General features: G+C 45.2%; 1 protein-coding gene across 1 annotated transcript in view; it reads right to left on the bottom strand.

Moving 5' to 3' along the window:
- KCNK4 (potassium two pore domain channel subfamily K member 4) overlaps window positions 1–27,326 on the bottom strand; it is a 36,928-nt gene that overhangs the window by 3,946 nt on the left and 5,656 nt on the right. The window contains exons 2-4 of the mRNA XM_029612837.1: window positions 21,477–21,600; window positions 7,720–7,880; window positions 5,835–6,021 (exon numbers count right to left, since the gene is read on the bottom strand). Coding sequence (XP_029468697.1) covers window positions 5,835–6,021; window positions 7,720–7,880; window positions 21,477–21,600 — 472 coding nt within the window. The remainder of the gene's footprint in view (window positions 1–5,834; window positions 6,022–7,719; window positions 7,881–21,476; window positions 21,601–27,326) is intronic.

The raw sequence follows: 27,326 nt of genomic DNA, 5'->3' as shown, positions 1-27,326 counted from the left end.
GCGAACTGGGAACGGGAGTGGGGAAACAGTCCTTTGCGTCGGCGTACATTCCCAGCAAAATTCCACCACTTATGTGGTAGAGGCGGCATTTGCGTGCACATGTGCACATTCATATAAAATTCCATGCACATGTATATGCTCACATATAAACGCATATGTTATAAAACGGCCATGTCCATTCACGCAAGTCGGCATAAGCGCATACTTGTACGCCTGCTCAGCTGTTTAAAAGTTACCATCTTAGGGAGCAACAAGACTCTTATTTGGAAGAAACTACAAAGCAACGGTAAACCTTGCCTTGCGTACATGTTGCCCAGTAACCATACCCAACCAGCCAGGTTGTGCTGACGACCCTGGCTGGACAAGCCAGTACAGAGGTGGGAATACTTCCCAAACCCAGATGTTCTGGGATGTGCCTTTCCATGGTTTGAGAGTCTTTGGGGTCAGCTTACAATTAGTATGACCAGCTCATACAACAATGATGGGACTGCGTTCTCGAATGCCGGTATATAAAAACCCGAAATAAATAAATAAATAAATAAAATGAGACTTCCCTAGAAACCCCCCTTCCTGAAATTACATGAGGGAACCTAAGATGCTCAGACCATGATGGCAACACCAGAGAAGAAAACTCAATGGGAAGATGAGCCAGTCAAGTCTACTCAGGAACAGAGGAGAGACAGGAAGCCATAGTCCAGCTTCCTTATTTGTTATAAAGAAAGAGATATAGCATTGAGTAGTCAAGGGAAATCCAGAAGGTGATTCCCGCCCCATGGAGGTAACCCAGGTAGGGACGGGTGCTTGACCTGGGAAGGTCAAGCTGAGAGGGAGAGTACGTAAAGAAGTGTATGACAAGTCCCTCTTAAAAATTCAGGACCAGACACTTAGCCTAGTCCACCTTAAGGCACAGCCCAGAAGGGAATTCTGGTCCCAGGGCATTTCTCAAAGCAGCAGAATAAGAGAGCAGGCACAAGGGGCGAGGAGAAGACAGCTTCTACTTTTGATTTAGAACTGCTGAGGTAAGCAGACCTGTCTACCTGTTAGAACAAAAGAACATAAGAAGTTGCCATGCTGGGTCAGACCAAGGGTCCATCAAGCCCAGCATCCTGTTTCCAACAGTGGCCAATCCTGGCCACAAGTACCTGGCAAGTACCCAAGCATTAGATAAATCACAAGCTACTATTGCTTATTAATTTTTTGTTATACTGTCATTATCCAGCTAAGATTTAGCCAAATAAGAAAAGGGAGTGTTAGGGGCATTCCAGGGAGGGAATAGGCAGGGCATGGGCGTTCCGGGTCTGTATGAGCGTTAAGTATTTACTATTTACACGCACAAGCGTGCGCCGGGGGTCCCCTACTGTGTAGCTTTACTTCTGCAGTAGATGGGCATGTAAATTTTAAAATAAAAAAATCAGGGCTAGTCAGTTACCCAGAGTTACCCAAATAACTTCTCTAGCTAACTCAGATATTTAGAGTTAGCTGTATAAACTATTTGGCTAACTCAAGATGTGTCTGCTAGCGGGTCTAAAGTTATCTGGCCCTGTGTAGCTGGATAATTTTAGCCTTAACCAACTGCGTTCAAAAGAATATTAGCTGGTTAAGTGCTGAGCTGTAAGTGAAAAAAAAAAAAAAAGTAGCAGGCCTAAGTTACTGTTCACAGCCATCTTCCCACCCCTGCCTGCAGGACCTGCTGTCACCCCCCCACACACACACACACTCTCCCTGTTGCCCTCCTTTAAGTTATTTTAATAAAGCATCTAAAGGACCTGGTGCCAGACTTCCCCTCCCCGCTCCCCGGTCTGCTGAAAAGTAACCTTCCTAGTGCCCCCTTCCTACCCCCACTCCACCCCTATCCCTCCCACCCTTTACCGGGCTGATCTTCAACCCCCATCACGGTGGGCAGACCAATGCAACCAGGGGCCCTGCAGGTCAGCGGCTGCTAGGGAGCCACTCTGCCGGCCTTCGTAACTTCCCAGCAATAGCGCCGAGAGCTGCTGTGAAGGCAAACGCGTGCAGAGCGGCAGGGGGAGGCCAGCACCAGGCCCTTACAATGTTTTAATAAGATAACTTAGAGGAGGAGGAGGAAGGGAGAGAGGAGTGAGAACCTTGCTCTACCTGAGCGGAAGTCGGAGGCCAAGGAACAGCTGAGCCCCGAAGGACAGATCTTTGCTGGCCCGGAAGCTGACAGCCGGAGGCCTAGGAACAGCTGAACCCCGAAAGATTACCACCTCCCGGCCCGGAAGCTGACGTCACTTAGGAGGGACGGTAGCTGTTAAAACCGCCCCTCCTGCGGCGAATCTTTCGAGGAGGAAGGGAGAGAGGAGTGAGAACCTTGCTCTACCTGAGTGGAAGTCGGAGGCCAAGGAACAGCTGAGCCCCGAAGGACAGATCTTTGCCGGCCCGGAAGCTGACAGCCGAAGGCATAGGAACAGCTGAGCCCCAAAAGATTACCACCTCCCGGCCCGGAAGCTGACGTCACTTAGGAGGGACGGTAGCTGTTAAAACCGCCCCTCCTGCGGCGCGCAGCCGACGCTGGTGCGCTGCCTTAGCCGTGCGCGCCCCTTCGGCGCGCGTGGCTTGGAAGAATTTCAGGCATTTTCTTCGAGAACAACTTGAATTCCTTCTTTTTTTGGGTCGACTCCACATCAATTTGTACTGGTACGTCATAATCTTTTTGTCTTTTCCTCTCTCCCATGAGCCCTCCCTATGTGACTTCTTGAGCAAAACTGTTCAAAACCCAGTAATAAGATCTTCTGTATTGCAATATCCATACTTCATCATATATACCTCACACAAAAAGAAAGGGGAGATTGAGGGGTGAGACAGCAAACTCACCAGCAATAGACCCTAGGCAATTACAGATTCCTGGGTTTTTTACAGTACCTGAGCCCGTTATACCGGAGAGCTTAGTCGCTAGGGGGCTGGTAGAGGAGCATATACCACCCCCCTTGACTTTAGATGTCACCTTGAGCCCCGGATCTCCAAAGAAGCCTTCTTACCCTGGAGACATTAATACCTTGTCACCTGTAATGGCAACAGCAGCAGAGAAACCTGATAAATTGGAATCGGTAGTGACTTCTACACCAGAGACTCATGAAGCTGCTAACTATACATCATCTTTAAGTAGAGAAAGGGAAGAAGGAACTGCTGTTGATGGGAAAGATGAGCAGCTTAGAGCTCTAACTGTTGGTTCCATGATAAAGAAATCTGATTCTATCAGTTTGGAAGGTATATGGTCTATTTTGAAATCAATTGAAATCTCAATTAAAGTTCTTTCACAGGTTACATTGGAAACTAAACAGCAGACATTGATTAATAATGAGATAATAACAAGTTTCAATGTTAAGTCGGAGTTACTTGAAAGTAAGATTACCTTGGTAGAGAAAAATCAGGTGAAACTGATTGAGACAGAAATTAGTACATCTAAAAGATTAGAGGCAGTAGAAAACTCACTAAGGGCTCATAATTTGAGAATAATAAATTTCCCAGTTATCAAAGATATTACACCTTTAAATCTTTTTAGAACTTATATGCAGCAAATATTAAAGATCCCTGAAGCTGCATTACCTGTAGTTGTGAAGGCATATTACTTACATCAAGTAACCCAGATGGAAGAGCCAAATTTAGCCTTAAATTTAACAGATATATTAGAGCAATCATTGGAGTTAGAGATTTCCCAAAGGAAACCTTTACTTATTACTTTTGCTTTTCTTTCGGAGAGAAATAATATACTCAGGATGTTCTTTAGAAATAGGCAGGCTAAATTTTATGGTTTCCCCATTTGGGTTTATCCTGATGTGGTTAAATTGATACAACAACGTCGTAAGGAATTTCTTTCAATGAGGGGAGACCTAATTAAGATTGGGGCCCGATTCACTTTAAAATACCCTTGTAGGGCTTGTATATTTTACAAAAGTAACAATTATATATTCTTAGAGCCTAAACAGTTGAAAGAGTTTTTGGTTGCTCACTGCCCACAAGTATCTGCAGCAGCTTTGGAATAGAATGAGAATGGGTTCTCTGGAGTGCTCAGTTAGTAAGTCATAATTAGGAAAATTTTGTATTAATTTCTTGTGAAAATGCTTCTGTTGCCATCTCCTTATTATCCTATAATTATGATGTCCAAAATGCAATAAGATGTAATTCTAATTATTGGTTTTCCCTTTATGTTATTGATTTCTTTGTATTAGACATCAGTTTTTCTGTAAAGAGTTTATATCTTGGAAATATTTTCAAAATTGAAAATAAAGAATTAAAAAAAAAAAAAAAAAAGATAACTTAGAGGAGCGTGCGGAGGGACGGGGAAGGGGGGGGGGGGGGTCAGCTGCAGCAGGGGTGGCCCAGCAAGACCATAGATTTCTAACTGGGGTGGGAGGAGGGCAGTGAGCAGAAACTTTTGAGCTTGCAGCCTGGCACTTAGGCTATACCCTTTTGAATGTGGTTGGTTAAGGCTGACCGTGGCCGGATAACTTTAAGCCTAACCAGTGATATTCAAAAAGATATCCAGTTAGGTTTAAAGTTTATCCGACTAAGGTTGGCTGGATAACTTTAATTGGGTATACTCAGTGGGGGTGTTTATCCCCCTGAATATCTCAGATAATAACTTTAGCCGGGCAAGCTGTCCATTGTGCGTTTTTGTTTGAATATTTATCTCTTTATGTCCATGGGAATTTGAAAGTAGTAGCGGCAATTATCAAGGCTTCAGCCCTGGATACTGACAACTGGCGCATCTTTCATATACATTCATCAGTCAATTAGCATAAAAAAATACAAAATACATTTCGGAATTACATCTAACAGTCACTCACCTCCAAGCCCTAGGCAAACAGATCATTCACCCCCTCCTCCCCCAACTTACCTACTGGCGGCAGCTCCAGCACAGCACTTCCTCCTTACTGGCGGCAGTGGCTGCGGGACAGCACTACCTTCTTTGGCGCTATTGGCTCTGGCACAGAACCCCTCTAGGCCTCTTGCTGGTAGGGTTTTGCCACCCCCAAAATGTTGACGCTCTAAGCAACCGCCCTAGTTTTCCATAATGAAAGCCCTGGCCCTGTTCAGCTCCTGTTTGGGTCAGAAAAGGCTGAGCTGTCTGCCTGCAAATTCTTAAGGTTGTTTTCTTGGGAAATGTCAACGCCAATGAGAAAACAAGACCTGCCAGAGGATGCGATTGTCTAGGGTGAAGCTTAAAAAAAAGGTAGCCGGGAGAGTGACCTTTGGATTGAAGCTAAAATCACAAAATTATAGCAAGAATTAATATTGCCATCGATCCTCACCCTCTTAATATATACATTTCAAAGCTTGTTTAATTCTCTTTAGACATTTATACTGTCCAATTTAATTAAAAGTACTCCAGTCATACTTGCAGCCAAGTGGCAATCTCAACCACTCGGAGGATCCATTTCCTTAGATCTGTAAAGGGAGTATCCCTAGTGCACATGTAAAATCTGATTAAGAAATTACACAGAAACATCCATGTGCACATATTGGACACATGGTAACAGCCCCAAAAATGGGTTGAATTAACATAAATTGCACTAATTCAACCCCTTTTTGTGTCTCTTACCATATATCCAATATATGTGCACATATTTTTCTGTCTCTGAGAAAAGCTCAGTGTATATGTCCTGTAGAGAAGCTTGGCAGTTGCGTACATAATATACACAATTTTATACATTACAACTACACAGATTGCACAAACAGAAGCCTATCTTCACTTCATGCCACCTTTAACAGAGAGACTTGTTCAGCTATAAATAGGGTACATAATCCCCTTGGCACACACCACACAAGAGTAACTGCGCTGTATGTACAAAAATAAAAACCCAAATCCTCACCAGCCACATAATCCCCAAATCCACATGTGGTCAGGGTGATGACAACAAAGTAGATTGCTTCCAGCAGGGTCCATTTCTCCACCTTCTGAAACACTATGGTAGGGATCAAGACAAACAAGAGGCAGCCGATCAGGATGAAGAGCACAGCAGAGATCACGCGCACGATGGTGGGGCTAACCCGCCACTTCTGAAAGACAGAGAGAGAGGACAGCCGAGAAGTGAAGAGGCAGCAACACGGAAAAGAGAGAGACCCCAACAGAGAGAAAAGAAAAGATGACCAAGAAGCAGTGAGAAAGATGTAGAAAGAGAGGAGATGAAGAAAAGAGAAACAGGTGATACGAGAAAATGAAGGCAGAAATCAAAATGGAGAAGAGATGAGGACAGACATGAAAGAAACCGAAAGAGAATAAAAGAGAAACACAGGACAGATATAGAAAGAGAAAGATGATGGGATAGTGAAAAGAGGAGACACAGGACAGAAAGAAAGTAAAAAAATGGCAAGTAGAAAAGAAATGCCCACAAAGAGATAAGAGAGAAACGAGCAAGCAGGAGAGACAAAGTGAAAGCCAAAAGGCACAGAGAGAGCAGATGAAAAAGGAGGTAGAGGGGAGACCTGGAAAGGAGGAAACAACATAGTGACAGGAAATTTGGCCAAGACAAAGACATAAAAAGGAAAGACAATGAAAAGAGAGACAAGATAAAAGCAATAGGGCAAAAGAAAGAATGAACAACAAAAGATGCAAAGACAGGAGCAATAAAAGAAAACAGAGACATGGCCAGTAAAAAAAATATTGCACACAGGGAAAAAAAAAGAGTAATTTAGGGGAAAGAGCAGAGGCCAAGAAAGAGAGAGTATTAATGGCTCGTATAAAAGCAACCAGAAAAGGTAAGGCCAACAGTACTGCAAGAGTTAAAGGACATCATGGTCTGGAAAAGCATAAACAGGAGTTTTTCTCCTAACTTGAAAATGGATACAGAATAAAACAAGAAGTTCTAGGCAAAACTAAAGGAGTCCGAGTCTCCTTTTTGGAATGCATGCACATCCACCACATATACATGAATCCTTCCTATTCCCTCCCCAAAAAATATCCCCCGTCAGAATCTTCTTGGACCCCATGACATGTCCTGATAATTTGGTGTGGATAGAATAGCAAACAAAAGTTATTAGGGGAACACACATAGGGCAATCTCGGAAGCCTTCTTCTCTTTGGAACATAAGGCTAAAATGTGTCCTGCTCTCACCCAGCCCGTGACCAGGGCGCTATTATAGGAAACTCTAAGAAAACAGCATCCCAAATGGAATGAACGGAAGGGCTCTAAGCGCTCACCGTAAAGAACCTTCCAAATACAGGGTATGTAAACGATAATATGAATTCACCAATCCCGATAGGCACTACTGGTTAGGAAACGTTTGCCTTATAATTAATCATCGGACATTCGAGTGAACAAAGCAAAATTTATAGTGTTTTATAAGGCAAGCTAAGTCTTTTATTTGCGTTATAAAACACTAAACATTTTGCTTCATTTACTCGGATGTCCAATGATTAATTATAAGGCGAAGGTTTCCTAACTGTCAGTGCCTATTATGATTGGTCAATTCATACATTTTACAGTACATTTACTATATTTTGAAAGTTCTTTAAGGTGTACAATTATAGGACTGACATAGGACTCTAAATGTGGGAGGAGGAGAGTAGAAGAGAGGGTCATGCCTCATCTGTTAGAAATAAGGAACAAGCTGCCATCTCTCCCATATAACCCAGACAAAAGTGCTCTGTGTATTCCCAGGAGTAGGAGCCATTTGTGCATTTGTCAAGCAGACTGACAGCTCCCTATGTGGAAAGCTAGTGGTGACAGCATGACCAGATTCAACCAATATCCTTACCAGGAAAATGCCCTCCACTTTGCCAATGCCTTTCCGGAGGGAAGATCCCAGGTGGTCTCCAACTCCAGCCAGCAGGATCCCAAACAGAGGGATCCCCACTAAGGCGTAGAAGATACAGAAGATTCGTCCTCCATCTGTCTTGGGTGAGATATTCCCGTAACCTGCATATTGTAAATGCGGCCAAGATTAGCTGGACAGTTACAAGAGATTCCAGATGGTGCCCCTTTCTCTCAACGTCTGCTTGTATTCCATTCAGTTAAAAGGATTACAATGGCCTGTTGAGCTTTTTTGTCCCTTCCCAACCAGTGACATTATTTGCTAACTTGCCAGGGGATCTTCTTTTTATAGCATCCCTCTCTTGATACCTAAGTAGGTGTTTCATCCTTACCTTTTCTTGTATTTCTAATTATCAATGCCACATCCACTTTAAAACATAGGATAGGCCATGCTAGGCCAGATCAATATCCAACGAGCCCAGCATCTTGTCTCCAACAGTTGGCAGATCCCAAAAAATTTAGATCTATTGTTACTTACTCCCAGAGATAGCGATAGCTTTCCCAAGTCTACCTGACTAATAATATTTTATAGCCTTTTCACCCAGGAAAGTGAAGCTGCTTACTTGTAACAAGTGTTCTTGTTACAAGTATGAAACAACCTATACAAGAGGGTGATGTCATCCAACAGTGCCAACTTGGAGTCTGCTCTCTCAAAGCTCAGAAAGACAAAAAATACCTTTCCAAGTATGCAAAGGAGTTCCCGCACTGCCTCAGTCTACTCCCCAAGCTGCTTTCAACTGAATGGGGAGAAAAGAGGGATTGTATGGCCGTTCTGCTGTCCATGAGAACATGGACAAGCAGCAACTATCTGCCAAACAAGTGGGGACTCCCAAATTGAGGATTGCAATAAATGTCTTTGTATTTAGTCAACTTCTAATCCATAGCGAAACTGCAGGAAGTTGGAGCTGTTACTTAATTGGATATTTTTTAAATTGTTTGGCCAAGGTTACTGTCTGTATGTGAGTCCTTTTCCAAATAATAATACTTAGTAAAGCTATGTATGGGTGACCAAGTGGCCAAGTGACCAAGTGACCAAGTGACTGTTTTAATGTATTTCCGCCCTGGAGGCGACTGTTCAGTTCCTTGTAAACCGGTGCGATATGTATTCTTTACAGGAACATCGGTATATAAAAATTAAAAATAAATAAATAAATAAATAAATCTTACAGATATTCTGTATGGAAGTTGAGTTAAGATGTGCTATCAAAGTTGCAACTCCTTGAATTTGATGAGCTTTAATGAATTGTGAAAGGTAAAGACCAGCAGATGTAAAGCAGTGAGGAATACAGAAAGACAGCCATCCGGACTAGCAAACATGTTCTGTTATCATCATATGACAGAAACAATTGAGATGATTTTCTGTGAGGCTTCGTCCTATCCAAGTAGAATAGAATGGCTCTTCTACAGTCTAATGTATGTAGAGAGTGCTCCAATGTTGTAGAATAGGTTTGGGGAAACATTTGAAGCAGTATTGATGACTGATTAAAATGGAATTGGAATACTACTTTGGGTAGAAACTTTGGATGCATTCTTGAAGATCTGGATGTAGGGTGAGTAATCTACTAGCACTGAGGTAACTACTATCAGAAACAAGAGTTTCCAAATCACAAATGGTGGCGTCATTAACTGGGCAAGAACCACGTTTAAGTTCCACTGAATTGGAGGCAACTTCAAGAGTGGCTCTATTAGCCAGGGTGAGATGGTCGCCTTAGATGCAAAATTTTGGGGCAGCAGCAAGTGTCCCCTCAAAATACCCCTCTAGCGGCCGCCTCATTTCCCATACAGACAGGATCTCCACTGGCAGGAAGTGAGTTGCATGTGGCGCAATGTATAGACATGTCAATGGGGTTGTTACCCTCAGCAGCAGAAAGAGTGTGTCCCATCCTAGCACCCCATAGCCTCACCACTCCAAACATCTGCAGGAGGCCAAGCCCTGCCAGTGAACCAAGAGTGATGAGCCCACTTTGAGGGACAGCCGCTGGCAGGGAGAGGCCAGGCCCTGCCAGCAAAAGAAGACCCAGCTGGACACGCTACTGTTATGGAAGTTGAGAAGATGTGGACCCTTAGACCGAGGAGGAGTTGGCGCTACCTGAGGAGACGGCTCCTTGGTTTCCCCCATCAGATGGCGAGGCTGAATCGAAGCAGGAACCGGTTGGATCTTCGCCAATGGAAGCCCGTGGCCCCCCCCGGGAGGAGCCCATAGGGACCCGGACCGCTGGGACTTAGGTGGACCCTTGAAGATGGAAGATCCGTTGAAGTTCAGTCCGAAGTCGACCACCAGAGAATCGCTGCTTGTCAGTCCGAAGTCAAACACGAGAGGTTCGTCCAGGGACGGAGACAGGAACCAGGATACCTGAGATACCAGAAGATTCACCGGAGTGAGCAAACCTGTTGCCAGGTCAATGAGTGGGAAGAGGAAGTCTCCTTAAGTACTTCCCTGAGCCTGGCCCATCTGGAGCAGGTGAAAACAATTTAGAGGACGATGCCCCTTTAAATGGCTTCAGGAGGCGCGGCCTCGCGCCTAAGAGCAGAGCAGCCTAAGGACGTTCCCGGAAGTGCTGTAGTGCGGCCTGATGCCGCGAAGGGGAGGCCGGGGGGGGGCGCCTCCTCCTCCTCCTCCTCCTCCTCCTCCTCCTCCTCCTCCACCAGAAGGTCTCACAGGGACTCAGCCCAGGGAGCGGGGTTGAGGGAGGAGAGCAGGAGCCCGGCATGAGAATGTTTCCTTGCTGCTGCCGCGATGGCGGCAGTGGCCCTGACGCCGCGAGGGGAGGTAGGAGGGGCCAGCCACGGCTGCCCGCGGCTGGAAGCTATAACAGCTACTAAGGAAGGGAAGGAATGAGAGGGAAAGGAAATGTAAGAAACCATGGGATTCCTTACCAGATTTAAACCAAAATTTCTGGGGAGATACAGAGAGATTAGTGAGTAGAGTTTGGGGTTTAGGCTCCCACAAGTGGGAGAAGTGGATAGTGTGCTCTGACTGTATATAAAATCCTGCCACCATCTCAGTGCATTAATTCTTAGTTAAATTTTCCTGAGTTACCCTGCTGTGGGACAGCCATGTCTGTACAGTCCTCATTTCTGATTATTTTTCCTGGGAAAAGGACTCTGAGATTCTCGCTGACAGAGGCCTGGGTAAAGAACTGGAGATAGAATGCTTTGCTTTACTATTTGGTCCAGAATTTGGAAACTGTTTTGTTATTGGAAAAGGAAGTCGTTCCATCCTTCCTTTCTCTCATCTGCTGGGCTTTCTCCTCAGATGCAGAAGAATGCAGCCAAATCCACCTGCCCCCTCTAGCACACATACGTGTGCCGACACTCCCGGAGTTAAAGGGCCCACTGCGAGGAAACCCCTACAGTGCCCTTTGATGTCGTCACTCTCCTGCCCCTATTTAAGTTCAGTCCTGATGCCCTTCAGATGCCTCAGCAACAAGTCCAGCTACACATTGTAGTACGTGTTGCTTCCAGCCTTTGTCTGCCCAGCCTGATTCAGCCTTATTCATCCGTCTTGCTCTCTCTTGGACGGATACCTGCCTCTGACCCTTGCCTAGAGTCTCGCTGAACCTGATCACTGTTTGCTTCCAACCTTTGTCTGGACCCTCGCTCTGCCTGACTGCCACTTGACCCTGACCATAACCCCGCCGTCATCAGCAGAGACCTTAGCCTAAGTCCTGCCAGCCCTGGCATCCAAAGGCTCAACCCAATGGAAACGCGGGCTGATAAAGGTGAAACTCCACACAGGTCTCTGCTTCGTCTTGGTCCACCTTCTGGCCGTGAGAACCTGCAGGGCTTCTCCCTGTATGTACAGCCAATCTCACCCCAGCCAAAGGGTCCACAGACACAACAGTTTGCTGAGGCCCTGGACCCAGTGGACTTGACCTTGCTCCAAGCCATCCCCATATTGCTTACAGACTGCAGGATCAATAGGGTGCCTTGGAGCTACTGAGGCTTTTCAGAGACTAAAAGATGCCTTTTCCCATGGTCCCGGCTCGCGGGTTGAAAACCGGACGCTCAATTTTGCTGGCGTCCGGTTTCCGAGCCCGTGGCTGTCAGCGGGTCCGAGAACCAACGCCGGCAAAATTGAGCGTCAGCTGTGAAACCCGCTGACAGCTGTCGCTCCTGCCAAAAAGGAGGCGCTAGGGATGCGCTAGTGTCCCTAGCGCCTCCTTTTACCGTGGGCCCTAATTAGCATATTTTTATTTACTGGATCGCGCGCACAGAACACTGGCCTGTGCGTGCGCCGGGAGAGCGGGCGCTCGCCTGCTCTCCCGCGTTTCTTTCTGTATCGGCCTGTTAATGTGTGGAATACATCTGGACTGTGCTTCTAGGATGGTATTTTTTTAACAATGACCATGCCTCTTGCACACTTTTTACCTTTGTAGCTGCTCCTTTCAGTTTTATTCTGACTATTTTTCTCATTTTATCAAAATTTCCTTTTGAAAGTTTTGCGCTAGAGCCATAGATTTACTTATTGTCCCCCTTCCTGTCAATTCAAATTTGATCATATTATGATCACTATTGCCAAGCTTCCCCACCAAATCCTGTGCTCCACTAAGAATTAGATATGAAATTGCTTCCTCTCTCATCGGTTCCAAAGCCAATTTCTCCATAAAACTGTCATTTATTCCATCCAGGAACGTTATCTTTCTAGCATGTCCCGATGTTACATTTACCGAGTCAATATTGGGGTAATTGAAATCTCCCATTATTACTGCACTACCAATTTGGTTAGCTTCCCTAATTTCTCTTAGCATTTCATTGTCCGTCTCACCATCTTGGCCAGGTGGACAGTAGTATGCTCCTATCACTATACTTTTCCCCAACACACAAATCCAAAAACATAATCCTCAGCGCAACACAAGATCAGCTAACAAAGCCTTGCTAGCCATCCCATCAGTCACATCTGCAAACCTTACTACAGATAGAGAAAGAGCGGTCTCAATAGCTGGACCACGTCTATGGAATACATTACCAGAAAACCTAAGGTTACAAAATAACACAAAGCTTTTTTTAAAAACTACTCAAAACATGGCTATTTCAACAAACCTACAAATATGGCATAGGTTAAAAACCCCAACATATGCATTACACCAGCATCCATATCCCCTCTAATGTAATAGGCATTTAGCAAGCACTTCATAGCCCCTAGGGTCATTTAATGTATGAAGTCCACTTCCCTCCTCTCACTCTTAGCCAGAAACACACACCAATAAGACACAGCAATCAATCTACAGCCCTCTTTCCCTCGAAACATCTACCCCTCTAACTAATCAATCCATGACACTCTGATCAACTCCTGAGAAATACCCAGTTACACCCCCTAATGACACGATCACTATAAGATACTATTAGCACTGGAAAATGTTGACTAGAAAATGTTATCACTATTATTTATTTATTTATTTAACAGTTTTATATACCGACCTTCATAGTAAATAACCATATCGGATCGGTTTACATTTAACAAGGGGTATAACTGGAGTAACAATTCAAGTGAACGAAGATAACCATAGGTAGGAATAAGTCAAAGTTACAATCAACAGGGGAGGAGAACTTGGAAGCTTGCAACAAGCTGGAAGGAAGATAAGGCAGGAAGAAATTATAACGTATTACAACGTATTACCAAAGAGCGTACGGGTTAAAGCTTAAAAGGTGCTTTAACCTGGAAGTTTGACCTAGAAGTTTCAGAGTCCATTGTTCATGAGTATAAATGCCAGGCTGGGTTAGATTGAAGGACAACTAGTGAAAGACTGGTGGATCGGCGAAGGCTTGGTGAAAGAGCCAGGTTTTAAGTCTTTTTCTGAAAGTTAAAAGGCAAGGCTCCAGCCTGAGATTTGATGGGATGCTATTCCAGATAGATGGGCCTGCTATCGAAAAATCTCTGTCTTTGGTCGTAGAGAGGCGTGAGGCTTTAGTGGGGGGATATTTCAGAGTGCCTTTGAGAATATCTCTAGTTGGTCTGTTAGAGGAGTGGAGTTTGAATGGGATTTCCAGGTCGAGTTGAAGTTGATGATGGATGGTTTTGTGGATTAAGGTGATTGATTTGTATAGAATCCTGAAATTCACTGGTAGCCAATGTAAGTTCTTGAGGATGGGTGAGATGTGTTCGCCGCGGGCCAGATTTTAATAGGTATGCCCGATTTTATAACATGCACACGCAACCGCGTGCATGTTATAAAATCCGGGGTCGGTGCGCGCAAGGGAGTGCACACTTGTGCACCTTGCGCGCGCCGAGCCCTAGGGGAGCCCCCGATGGCTTTCCCCATTCTCTCTGAGGCCCTCCGAAATCGGAGCGGCCTCGGAGGGAACTTTCCTTCTGCTCCCCCCCCCCACTTTCCCCTCCCTTCCCCTATCTAATCCGCCCCCCAGCCCTACCTAAATCCCCCCTACCAACTTGCTCGCGCCGGCCAGCTGCCGGCGCGCGAACCCCCAGCACAGCTGCTGTGCCAGAGGCCTCAGTCCCACCCCAGACCGCCCCCGGACCAGCACCCCGCCCACGTCCCCGCCCCTTTCCGCCCCTTTTTCAAAGCCCCGGGACATATGCGCTTCCCAGGGCTTGCGCGCCACGCCGGTCCTATGCAAAATAGGCTTGGCATGCGTAAACCCCTTACGTGCATAAATCCAGCCGGATTTACGCACACAGGGCTTTTAAAATCTGTTCCTATATTGCTGTTATCAATGTACAAACATTATCTGTCATGGTTATTACTGTGAACTGTTATACCTGTAAACCGGTGTGAAGGCTTGTACCAAACTTCGATATATAAAAGCGCACAAATACAATCTTGATGATTCAGTTTACACCATTAAAGCCCAAATAAAAAGTCTAGGTGTTGTTTTGGATAACACCTTATCTTTTCGCCCCCAGATTAAGTTTGTCATCTTTCAAGGATTCTACGGACTCCGAGTTCTCTCAGGCCTAAAAAAGCTTCTTCATCCCCCCGATTTCTGCACAGTTTTGCAAGCTTCCATCTTCCCAGTCATCGACTATTGTAATAGTCTTTATCTGGGGATTTCTTCTTCTTCTCTTGTTTCTTTACAGCTACTTCTAAATTCAGCTGCTAGATTAATTTCAGGCTTGATGTTGCATCCATTGGTCTCAGACGGCTTTGACCTCTGTACCTCACCTTTCTTCCTTCTCTTTCCTCAAGTCTTGAGAAGATGGCTGCTGCCGCGTCTTCATGCTGCTCTCTCCAGCATCCCCGGATCGGCACGGAGATGGTGTTCGCCATGATTTTCCTGAAGGCCTCCTAGGGTGCGCGAGCGCACGCCATCCACGTCTATATCCACGTCATGGCGGGAACCTCGGGGGCGTCCTCTCCGACTGACGTCATCACATCTTGGTATTTAGCCTGCCCTTCGTTTGCTAACAAACTGAGTTAGCAAGGATTCGGATACGGATCGGTTTGATCTGGTTGGATTGCCTCCAGTCTAAGCTGCTCTGCCGCTTCCTAGCTGCCGCAGGAAGCTCTCTCTGCCCTTTGGGGTATTTCTTCACTAACCTGGGTACCCGCTCCTCGAGGCCCCTTCTGTTCTATTTCAGGTACCTATTTTGGGAAACCGGGGTGGGGTACTCACTCCTCGAGGGCCTGCTCTCCCTAATCTGGTGCCTGCCACTGATCTACTTCTGCCTGCCAGGACCTTCAACAATACAGCTTCGGCTTCAGTGAGTACTAACCCTTTCAGTCTGTCTCACCTTCTGCTTCAGCGCTCTGTGTCTATATCCGCGACTTGTCCCTTCTACACCTCGCTGCGTAATCACCTACTCGAGTGTGAGACTGGTCTCCTCTGCTGGGGACCCCTAGACTACTTCTGCTGGGTTACCTTCACTGCTGCCTGCTCCCCGGGCAGTACCACCAAGCTGTACAATAAATACTTCTCTGTGTCTGCGTGTATAGAGTCTAGCCTAGTACTGCGGTTCCTCACGGGGCTCCTCCCCGTGGGAGTGGCCATCACCGCAGTACCCAAGAATCCACTCCAACACCTCATAACCATAACACTTGAGAAGGTGTGATCATATTCCCTTGGTTATCTGGAAACCGATGTGATATCTCGATTGAATGTCGGTATATAAAAGAAATAAATAAATAAATAAATAAATATTACTCCAACCCTAGCAGAGCTTCACTGGTTACCAGTCAAAGAAAAATACAAAATAGGAATGTTGATCTTTAAGCTTCTGAATTATCATTCATGCGTTTGGGCCAACGCAATTTTAAAATTTTATCAACCAATTAGAATCTCGTGTTCGTCCCTAAGAGGGATCCTGGAAATTCCATTTCTCCGTCACTCATGACTTCATACCACCCACGAGAGTGCTTTAAGTTGCCGGACCAACATTTTGGAATTCGCCTCCCATTGATCTTAGACAAAGTGACTCACTTAAGAGTTTTAGAAAAGAAATTAAGACCTTTCTTTTTAAGTTAGCTTATTTTTAAGTTAACTTTTTTCTTTATTATAAAATGTATTTTACTTATATTTTTTATGAGTTGATTTTTATTAGTTTTAATGGATTTGGGAATTGTAAAATGTTATTCCTTCGTTTTAATTTTGTTTTTATTCATTTTAAGATTATCTACTGTCGGTTTTATTTTACTCTATGTTTATTTTATGATTAGGTATGTAAAGCTGTTCATCGCCTAGGCCTATTGTGTTAGGCGATTCAGAAATTTAAATAAATGTAAATATAAATAGATGGAGGGAGAGGATGCTGGGTATGCCTAGAGGAGTTGGCTAAGTAACCAAATCTTAGGAGGAGGTGGATCTGACTTTTGAACCTATCACGACTGAATTGGTTACTGAGAAATGGATTGAGCCAGGATGCCCAGGACATACGAGATTGCCAATATGGTCTCAGGAAGAGCAAGCCTCATCCACTTGATGGTCTTTGAACTCTGGGGGTACATGCATCTTTATGTGCCTTTGCCCAGTATAAGTGTGGTGAAGCTGTGGAGGGAAGAGTGGACAAGGAAAGAAATCTATAATTGGATAAGGAAGGACATTATTTACAAGCACAGTTCTCAGGATCAGCCATTGGTCACATTTACTCTAAAGAGACACTAAGCTCAGGGGCAGGGGATCCGCAATGTAAGAAAGCGTGCACGCAGTATATATAGTAGATTGTATGAGAGGTCCACGAAGTACACAAAGACAAGGATTCTGCCAGTAGGGAAGTGTGCTGATCTCTGATCCAGCTTGGTAGTTTCTTGAGGTAGTCAAGACAATTCTGCAATGCTAAGGGGTGTATTTTCAAAGGGTTACGCATGTATATTACACGCGTAACCCCTAAAACCCACTCCTGCGCGCACCAAGCCTATTTTGCATAGGCTCAGGCGACGCGCGCAAACCCTGGGACGAGCATATGTCCCTGGGCTCGAAAAAGGGGCAGGGCAGGGGTGGTCCGGGGCGGGGCGGGGCGTGGCCAGAGGGCTCCAAAGGCCCTCTAGGCCAGGGGATCGCGCGCCGGCACTCAGCCAGCGCGCGCAACCTACACCTGCCCAATGCCCATAGGCAGGCACAACTTATTAAACAAAAGTAAGGGGAGGTTTTAGATAGGGCCGGGGGGCAGGTTAGATAGGGGAAGGGAGGGAAGTTGGGGGGGGTGCGGACAGAAAGTTCCCTCCGAGGCCGCTCCGATTTCAGAGCGGCCTCGGAGGGAACGGGGAAGGCCATCGGGGCTCCCCTAGGGCTCGACGCGCGCAAGGTGCACAAGTGTGCACCCCCTTGCGCATGCCGACCCCGGATTTTATAACATGCGCGCGGCTGCGTGGGCATGTTATAAAATTGGGCGTAAATTTGTGCGCACTGGGTTCCGTGCACAAATCTACGCCCGCGTGTAGGTTACAAAATCTGGCCCTAAGTGACTAGAACTGTTGTCATGGACTTGCCTGTTGCAAGAAATCTGTTTGAGAAAAAGAAGCACAAAGAGGACATTTGCTTTGTGTTGCAATTTTTTTGTCCTGTGTGTCAATGTTCCCTCTAATTTTGGACAGGCTATGTGTGCAAAAATTTTCTTTTGTGCAACTTTTTATAAGCTGAGCTTACATTTGTGCGCTATATGTTAAGTGTGCCTGAGCAAGAATAATACTGCTGCAAGTAATATCAGGATTTTCAAATTAAATAAGACTTATTAAATAAGTAATTGGTTTTAATAAAAATAATTCTACATTTAAGGCCTGATTTTTAAACCCACCCCCCACCCCGTGCATAAAAAACGGAGGTTATGCACGTGGCCAGGCCTTGTGCACATAGTGCACATTTTAGAAGCGGCCCGGCCACGCGCATAACCCTTGTTACGCGCACAAGAACCGGGCCTCTATCAAGGGGTGGTCCCAGGGGAGGGGCGGAGCAGGGGGCGGGGCAGGGCGGAGCAGGAGGCCGCCAGTACAGCGGCCATTTGCCGTTGTACTGGCGTATGCAACTTACCCCAGCTCAGGAGCTGGCGTAAGTTCAGAAATAAAGAAAACTACTAAAGGTAGAGCATTCAAAATGGTCGCGGATGAGAGGGGAAGAGGGAGGGAGGGTAGGTAGGGGGGGAGGGAATTGGTGGAGGCCTGATTTGGTCAGATTTCTACCCCTCCCCACCTGCACACGCCAGCCCGGATTTTATAACATGCGTGCGCCGGCGCACATGTTATAAAATTGTGCGTCCATGTGTGCGCGCTGGGTAGCGCGCGTATTTTTAATTTTTTTTTAAATCTACCCTTGAGATATTTCTGCATATCATTAGTTTTCAATAAATAGAAAACATCAAATAAAAATAAAATTTCATATTTTTATAGTTAAGCGTAATTATATAGTAAGATGAGCTATTATGCTATTTTATTTGTGTACTATGTTTTGCTATATGCGCAGGGTTCACACACAAATAGCTTAGAGCAGCGATTCTCAACCGGTGTGTCACGACACACCAGTGTGTCGCCAAGCACTGGCAGGTGGGTCACGAGCGACCTGCAGTCGGCGTGGTGAAGATCAGCACGCTGGCTGCTGCTGGAGACCAGGCCGGCAGGGGCCGAAGAACAGAGCGCTGCTGCTGCCGGAGACCAGGCCAGTGGGGCCCAAAGATTGGAGTGCCACTGCCGCTGGAGACCGGGCTGGTGGGCCAAACACTGGATCACTGCCGCTGCTGGAGTTCAAGCCAGTGAGAGCTGAAGATCAGAGCACTGGGCGCCGCCAGAGATTAGGCTGGTGGGGCCCAAAGATTGGAGCATTGCTGCTGCCGAAATCCAGGATGGTGGGGGCCAAAGACTGGGCTGTTCAGCTGGGGGCCAGTGTGGGTGTGTGTTGTGTATATTTGAAATGGGAAGGGTGTTTGTGTGTGTGTGCTGTGTATGTGAGGGGGGAGGGTGCTTCTGTGGGGAGGTGTATGTGAGGGAGGAGGGTGCGTCAGTCTGTGTGTTTGTGAGAGAGAGAGAGAGAGAGCATGTGTGTGAATGAAAGCCTGTGTGTAAGTGAGAGAAAGCATTGTGTGATTGAGAGAGACTGGTCAGAGAGGTGATGTGTGCATGTGTGAGAATGACTGATCAGGGAGGTGACTGGTATGTGTGTGTGTGAGAGAGAGAGAGACAGAAACTGGTCCTGAGGGTGTGACTGGTATGTGTGAGAGTGTGAGAGAGACTGGTTGTGGTCCCTAATGAAGACGACCATTAGGATAGCTTCAGCAGCTACTGCTGCTTCTGGTGTGGCCTGCAAGGGAAAGGAGTAGGAGAACTGCTGGAGAGGGTAAGTAAAGGTGGCTTTTTAAGTTCATTTTTCTTTACTGACTGCCATTTTAATTATTGGGTATTATGTGATGTGTCTGCTGTTTCAAAATATTTTATTGTTCGGAGAATTTGTAATATTTTGTAATTGTTTTTAATTGTTAGATGTTGTTCTGTTCATCAGCTCTTTTGAAACATTTATTCATACAGTTTTACAACTGTAAAACTATGTGGGGATCTATAGCAAGTTGGCTTTTTCTGTTTTCCTAATTGGAGGTGTATTGGTGTTTAGGGCCTGGTTTAATATTTGTAGTGTTGCCTTTTTATAGGTAGGGTTGTTCCATTTGAGTGCATGCCATAACGCAGATGTAACTGTGCGGATTAGTTTGGGTGCATTATGGCAGATCTTGGTACTATGTTAGGAGCTATATTTCTGTTTCCATTTCTCCAGTTTTGTACTGCATGCAGTGTGGCTTTTTTGGGTTTCCATTCCAGTTTCTGTCTCCATATTTATAATTTGTGGTCTTTCTGTACTTGGTGAAGGTCGATTTTATGTGTGACTGAGGTGAGGTATTTATCTTTATCTTTTTGCATGCGGAGTGAATGAGTAATAGGCTCATTCACATGCATTTGCATGTGATGAGCGCTATCTCATTCACTCTGTGTTGGACGCGCGTTAAATAGGCGCTAATCCCCCTAGTGCATTAGGGGGTGGATTAGCGCCTTTTTATCCCGCGTCCGACTGCGGGTTATACAGTGCGCTCGGCTGAGCGCACTGTATTGCATCGGCCCCTATATGGGCAGTAATGGTTTTTTAAGAATAGCTCACTAGTCTGTTGTTTCTAGGATCATCCATGGAATCCTTTTTAAAAACTGCTGTTGCATTGGCCACTCTGCAGTCTTCAGGTATTGCAGCTGTTTTAAATGATACTAGCAGCATGTTTGAGTTCTTTCAGAGCTCTGGGGTAAGTACTGTCCTGGTCCTTGGATGCTTGAGCTGCTCAGAATCCTCACAGTCAAAGAATGTTTCCGGTATGGTATGTCCCCAGCATCCGCAGCAGAAACTGGGGCAAAGAATTCTTCCCACTTTTCTGCTCTTTCCTTGTCCTCCCTGAGCACCTCTTTCACCCTTGATCATCTAATGGTCCAACCGGACTCCCGCCAGGGGCTGTTTGCTTGAAATGTACTTGAAAACGTTTGTGTGAGTTTGTGCCTGTCTGGCAAGCTTCTTCTCAAATTCTTTCTTGGCCTGTCTCACTACTGTTTTACAATTTAACTTGGCAATAATTATGCTCTTACCTATTTTCCTCATTAGGGTCTGCTTTGCTTTTTTTTTTTTTTTTAAATTTCCCTTTTGGCTTTAACTGCCTCTTTCACCTCATCATTAATCCCTGCGGGCAGTTGTTTGGTCTTCCTTCAACCTTTTTTTTTAATGCATGGAATACATTTTATCTGTCCTCTCTATCATGTTCTCTTTGGTTCCTATTTCAGAATCTATTACAGATTACACTGTGACCTAATCATCTGTTACAAGATAAACGGGAAGAAGATAAAAGAGAGAGAAACTTCTGGTGAGACATCTTGACTACACCCAATCTACAGGAGCCATGTTTGCATGCAACTCTCCTCAGCTAGCAGAAGCAAATGTTCGTACCTATGTCCCTTCCCTGGATTGTTCTCTCCTCTGGATTTTAAAGGGCAAAGACCTCTGATCTGCTAAAGCAGTCCTTGTCTGTCAACCAGACTGTAAACTCCACAGAAAAGGGACTGTCCCTTCTGTGTGTCTGTATAGTGCTGCATCACCGTGAAGCACTATACACCTGCATTCACCCTGTAGCACTATGTAACTGCATACATCCTGCTGCACTATATAAATGCATATACCCTGTGGCACTATGTAGTGGTTGTAGCAGTAGTAGCAGCGCATCTTTTAAGTCGCTGTTTGAGCTACACAATGCCTTGTGCCTTGCCAATTTGTAGGAAAATGCCAAGCGCCGTTGGTTACCAATGGTGGTGATGATTGTCCCAGCAAAGAAGAAAGAGCTGCCAATGTCCCAGTTGGTGACAGTGGAGGTATTGGTGACGTTTGCCACTGGATCCACTCCTGCCCCCATCGCCTCTTTCACTTGCTGGAAGAGAAAAGGTGGGGTCTGAGCAAGCAACAATTACTGGCAACAAGAAAATCTACAGCACAGAAAACAATAAACTGTTCACCTGCCTCCTCCCTTTGTTGGCTGGGCTCTTGCTTCTCCTTCTTGAAAAACCAAAACCTTTTTTTTGTAACAATTGTATAAGTTAAGGATGGGCATCCTTAAAGAAGTTTATGGGCAGATCAACTGCACCTGAGTTTCAATAGTTAGGGTATTTTTTTTTCGCTTTCTTTCTTAGTGCTGTCGAATTTTGTGGTGTGGCAAGGAAACCTCCATGCTGGTAAACATGATCCTTCAGTCTGCAGGGCAGTTTGTACCCTGGACTAGCCAGCTGGAGAAGTGCGTTTGAATCCTAGCTCAGGACCTAGAGGGGCTAGGGATACTGCTGGTGGAGGTGGAGGGCAGATGGCAGATGGCACCAGTTTCTGCTCCAGTGAAGACTCTGACTCTCTAGCTGAATAGTAACATCAGATGCCATTGAGAGCTTCAGCCTGCCTCCTGGCCAAAGAGATGGCGGCTCTCTGTTGCCTTTAGCTTGTGAGAATAAAGGCATGTGGTGGGAGGACAAGGGAGGGTGTCTGCATAATGGAAAGGGTTAACAGAGTTGGTTGGAAGAAACGTAAAAAAAAAAGGGAAATGCAGAATAACTTCAGTCTATGGGTGCCAAAAAATAGTTATATCCCATTTGTTGAAGTTTTTTAATTTTTAATTTTCTTTAGAATTTCTCGATAATGTTAATGCCGCATCAGCAAGCCTGTCGGCGTGTTTCTGCAATTAAGTCAGAGGCCGCCCGGTCTATTCAATCATTTGCTGCTTAGATGGTGTAATTTATACCTCCTCACAGTTTTTGGAAAACTTTTTTAAGGCATTAAATATTTCAATGGAGGAAACCTTAGATACTCAAATGTCTAAAACATGTATCCAAAATAGCATGACGACGGCCAAAGTTTCGCGTTACCCGCTTCATCAGGAGCCTAAATACAGCGTTTTATAATCAAATGTGGAGTCGTTGTATACTTCCATTCCTCAAAATGAAGCAGTCAATATTGCTATGGCATATTTTGAATTGCGTCCCTGTCCTCATTGGGTTCCTTCAGATTTTTTACATTCACTTCTAACTGTTGCATTGACTAAAAACGTTTTTGCCTTTGAGCATCGGGTTTTTCAGCAGATCTGTGGCATGGTGATGGGTTCCACAATGGCCCCTGATTTGGCAAACCTCTATATGGGCCATTTTGAGAAAAATTGGATAGAAGGTCACCACCCATTTTCAAAACATATTGTATCTTGGAAACGCTATATTGATGATATCCTGATCTTCTGGCAAGGCTCGAAGATGATTTTGATTCTTTTTTGATTTGGCTGAATGCCTGAAACACCCATTTACGTTTTACATCCGATTTTCAAGAACATCAAATTACCTTTTTGGACATTCTAATCACGAAGTCGATCAGAGGGTTTACTACCACCCTGTATAGAAAAACAGTAGCAAGCAATACATTACTTCATTTTACAAGCACACATCCATGTCATCTTAAAGAAAATATGCCGATGAGCCAATTTTTTAGAATTCGCAGGCTATGTACCTCCAAGAAGGAGTACCATCATCAATCGAGAGGTTTAACAGCCCTTTTTTTGGCCCGAGGATACCCTGCTCGCTGCATCAAATGTGCTTATTTACATGCTAAAAATACTCACTGTGAGTGGCTATTTCTACCTTGGTCAACTGTTGATGAAGTTCTCACATATATTATTCCTTTCTCCCCTATGGCTCATACTATGAAAAATCTGGTTTTTCAAAATTGGCACATTCTTCAAATTTATGATGAGTTTCACAAGACACCACGATGTACTTATGCTCGAGGTTCTAATTTGAAGGATCAACTTGTTCATTCCGACTCTACAATAGTTCCAGCACCCATTATTGGAGGTTCACATTCAGCTTGTGGCACATGCTCGGTGTGCCACGTTATGATGAACACATCGTCAATTTTCTTTGCATCCGTCCAGGAGACAATTTTTTAAAAATAGGACACGACTTGCTTGTCATCAGGGGTGATTTATGTAATTAAATGCCCTTGTGAAAAATGGTACGTGGGCAAAACGAAGCGATCCTTGAAGATGCGGCTTATAGAGCACCGCTCCTGTTTAGCGCAGAATCGTGTCACTGCCCCGTTGGTCACACATTGTCAGGATTCTACACATGTTTTTGACGATTTGCAAGTCTGTGCACTGGAACAGATACATCCAAGCTGGCGCGGTGGAGATTTTAATGTTCAACTTTTAGGATCTGAACAAAGAAGGATTCATCATTTAAATACTGTACATCTGAATGGACTAAATGCTAGTCTTGATCTACAAGTTTTTTTTTTATAAAAAAGGCAGGTCTACGTCTGAGCCACGGGATGACGTCAAATACACCATCGGATCCCATTGGTCACGCTAACTTGTGCGGTAAGATTTCAAATGGATGCTTACCGGCTAAATGGTCTCTGTTCCTTTTTTTGAAAAATAAGTGGGAGACTTACCGTCCCAAGTAAGGATTCAACCGCCATCTTGAATAAGCTAAGTATTTGAAAGTTATTAATTTTGTGTACGTTGCCTGAAGGTTGGAACATGAAAGGAGGTTAAACAAACATTTGATTATAAAACGCTGTATTTAGGCTCCTGATGAAGCGGGTAACGTGAAACTTCGGCCGTCGTCGAGCTATTTTGGATACATTTTTTGGACATTTGAGTATCTAAGGTTTCCTCCATTGAAATATTTAATGCCTTAAAAAACTTTTCCAAAAACTGTGAGGAGGTATAAATTACACCATCTAAGCCGCAAATGACTGAATAGACCGGGCGGCCTCTGACTTAATTGCAGAAACACGCCGACAGGCTTGCTGATTCGGCATTAACATTATCGAGAGATTCTAAAGAAAATTAAAAATTAAAAAACTTCAACAAATGGGATATAACTATTTTTTGGCACCCATAGACTGAAGTTATTCTGCATTTCCCTTTTTTTACGTTTGTTATTTTGCGTGGGATTGCTTCGGCTCTTTTTTGGATATAGGTTGAAAGAAGACCAGAGGCCCATCCGGTCCCCACCTCTTGCAATCAGAATACAAGACAGAGAGTAACAATTATATAGTGTTAGGTCTGATGATTTCACTGGGGCCTGGGGAAGAGGCAGGGGGCATCTCTGGAACTGTGTGCTACACACCAAGAAAATTACTCACATTTAAAAAGCGACATGTATTTAGAAGTTAGTTTTATGTAAATAACCTTTCTAAAGTGATTAGAGCTTATATTATGTATTATTGGCAAGAGAATGGAAATGAATCACTGGGCAAACCTTCACTGAGTGATGGCTGCAGCCCAGGGCAGCAGAGCTAGGGCTGCACTGTGCTTCCTGGAAGTCACGGGGTAACCTGCCCCATGCGACACTTGCAACCCTAAAGGAGACCCAATGGGACTGGGGGTGGGTTCCATGTGGGAAGTTGATTGGATTTGGGTGGCTGCTCAGAAAATCACTGCTGGGCAGACTGGATGGGCCTTTTTGATCTCTGCCTTCCATCATTATCATGCATTATATATTTAAGCTTTGTGACTTTGTAGCTAATCTAAGTTTGAGTCAGAAGCAATTTCACAACACATAAACATTTTCAAAGCCATTTGTGCAGGTAAAGAGCAATTTGCCCAGGTAAACCGGCCTGTTGGAAAATCACCCTTCTCAGAGCAGTTTAAAATGCACACACTTTTAGCCATAGGAAAAAGAGGAGTTCCCGTGGGCGCCATTAGGTGGGGCTGGAAGACAGAACGTGTGCCTTTGATTTTCTGCTTCCCGCTACCCGCTCAGCTAGCAGATGCAAAGCACATGGACACTTTTAGCTTGCGGAGTTTGCCCTTCCTAATTTTCAAAGACAAAGGGCGCAGGGAGTTTCTTTTTGAAAATCTGTGGAAACCACGGCCAAAAAAAGCACCTACGTGGGCTATTTCAAAACTGCCCCCCTATAAGAACGGAGGCGTCGTCTAGTGGTTAGAGCAGGGGGGGCTGAGAAGTAGAGAAGCCAGGATTCAAATCCCACCAACACTCTTTCTCAGCTACTTTACCCTCCATTGCCTCAGCTACAAACTTAGGGGCCGATGCAATAAAGTTGCGTAGAAAGCGGGCACTGAACAGGCAGCGCCCGCTCTCTTAACACGCACATGGCACCCCTAAGAGGGGCGCCATGCAATATTAAAGTTAGGGGGTCGCTAGCGCCTCCTTGCTAACGCGAACTTAAATCGGTTTTCGTGACTGCCGTACGCCGATCACGAAAACCGATGCCGAGTTTATTGGCATTGGTTTTCCTTACCGCCAGACAGCCCTGAAAACTGACGCTGATAAACCCGGCATCGGTTTTCGTGACTGGCATACGGCAGTAAGGGAAACCGACGCCGAGTTTATCGGTGTCGGTTTACCTACCGGTGGACAGACATGAAAACCGACGCCGATAAACTCAGCGTTGGTTTTCAGCGGTAAACGATTGTCACGAAAACTGACGCCGGGTTTATCGGCATCGGTTTACTTGGCTGTCCGCTGGTAAGATAAACCGACACCAATAAACTCTGTGTCGGTTTTCGTGAAGGGTCCGACTGTCAATTTGGGGTTTTTTGTTTTATTTCTTTTATTTTTCATCTTTTTTTGATGTGCACAGCTATTAACGCCTGCTCCTGGCAGGCGTTAATAGATGACAGTTAAATGTGCGTCCGAGAGGCACATTTTTTTTTTTTTGCATCGGGAGTGAATGCCTTTGCATGTGATGAGCGCTATTAGATTCACTCTGCGTTGGACGCGCGTTGATTATGCGCTAATCCCCTTATTGCATTAGGGGATTGATTAGCGCCTATTCTACCCGCGTCCGACTGCAGGTTAACAGTGTGCTCGGCTCAGCGTACCATATTGCATCGGCCCCTTAGAGCTTCATTTCCTAAACTGTTTTCCCATAGACACAGGATGGGGAAAATGCTTTAGTAAATGACCCCCTTAGACTGTAATCCTTCTGGGGCAGGAAAATACCTACAGTACCTGAATGTAACTTGTCTTGAGCTCAGTTTTGGAAAGGTGGGTAATGTAATGTAAAATCCAAACTGTATCACTGATCAATAACCTGGCTACACACCAGAAGGCTGTACTCAGGAAGGACTTTCCTCCTGTGTCTATGAAAAATGTCCTTATTGAACAGGGCCCTCTATGTCAATGATGACATCCTTAGACGCATCAGCCACTGGCACAGCAAACTGGAGATGCCAATGGCGCAACTATTCATCCAGAGGGAATGAAAGACACACAGGGGTAGATTTTAAAAGGTGCGTGCGGGAGTAGATTTGTTCACGCAACCCGGCGCGAACAAATCTACTCCCAATTTTATAACATGCGCGCGCTGCCGCACGCATGTTATAAAATACAGGGTCGGCGCGCACAAAGCTGTGCAAAATTGGCAGCCTGTGTGTGCCGAGCTGCGCAGCCATCCTCCGTTCCCTCTGAGGCCGCTCCAAAATCGGAGCGGCCTCGGAGGGAACAAAGTCAGCATGGCTTTACCCAGGGCAAGTCTTGCCTCACAAATCTGCTTCACTTTTTTGAAGGAGTTAATAAACATGTGGATAAAGGTGAACCGGTAGATATAGTATACTTGGATTTTCAGAAGGCGTTTGACAAAGTTCCTCATGAGAGG

Source organism: Rhinatrema bivittatum, chromosome 8, assembly GCF_901001135.1.
Source record: "Rhinatrema bivittatum chromosome 8, aRhiBiv1.1, whole genome shotgun sequence".
NCBI classification, from domain to species: domain Eukaryota; kingdom Metazoa; phylum Chordata; class Amphibia; order Gymnophiona; family Rhinatrematidae; genus Rhinatrema; species Rhinatrema bivittatum.
This window is presented reverse-complemented; position numbering and strand designations above follow the sequence as displayed.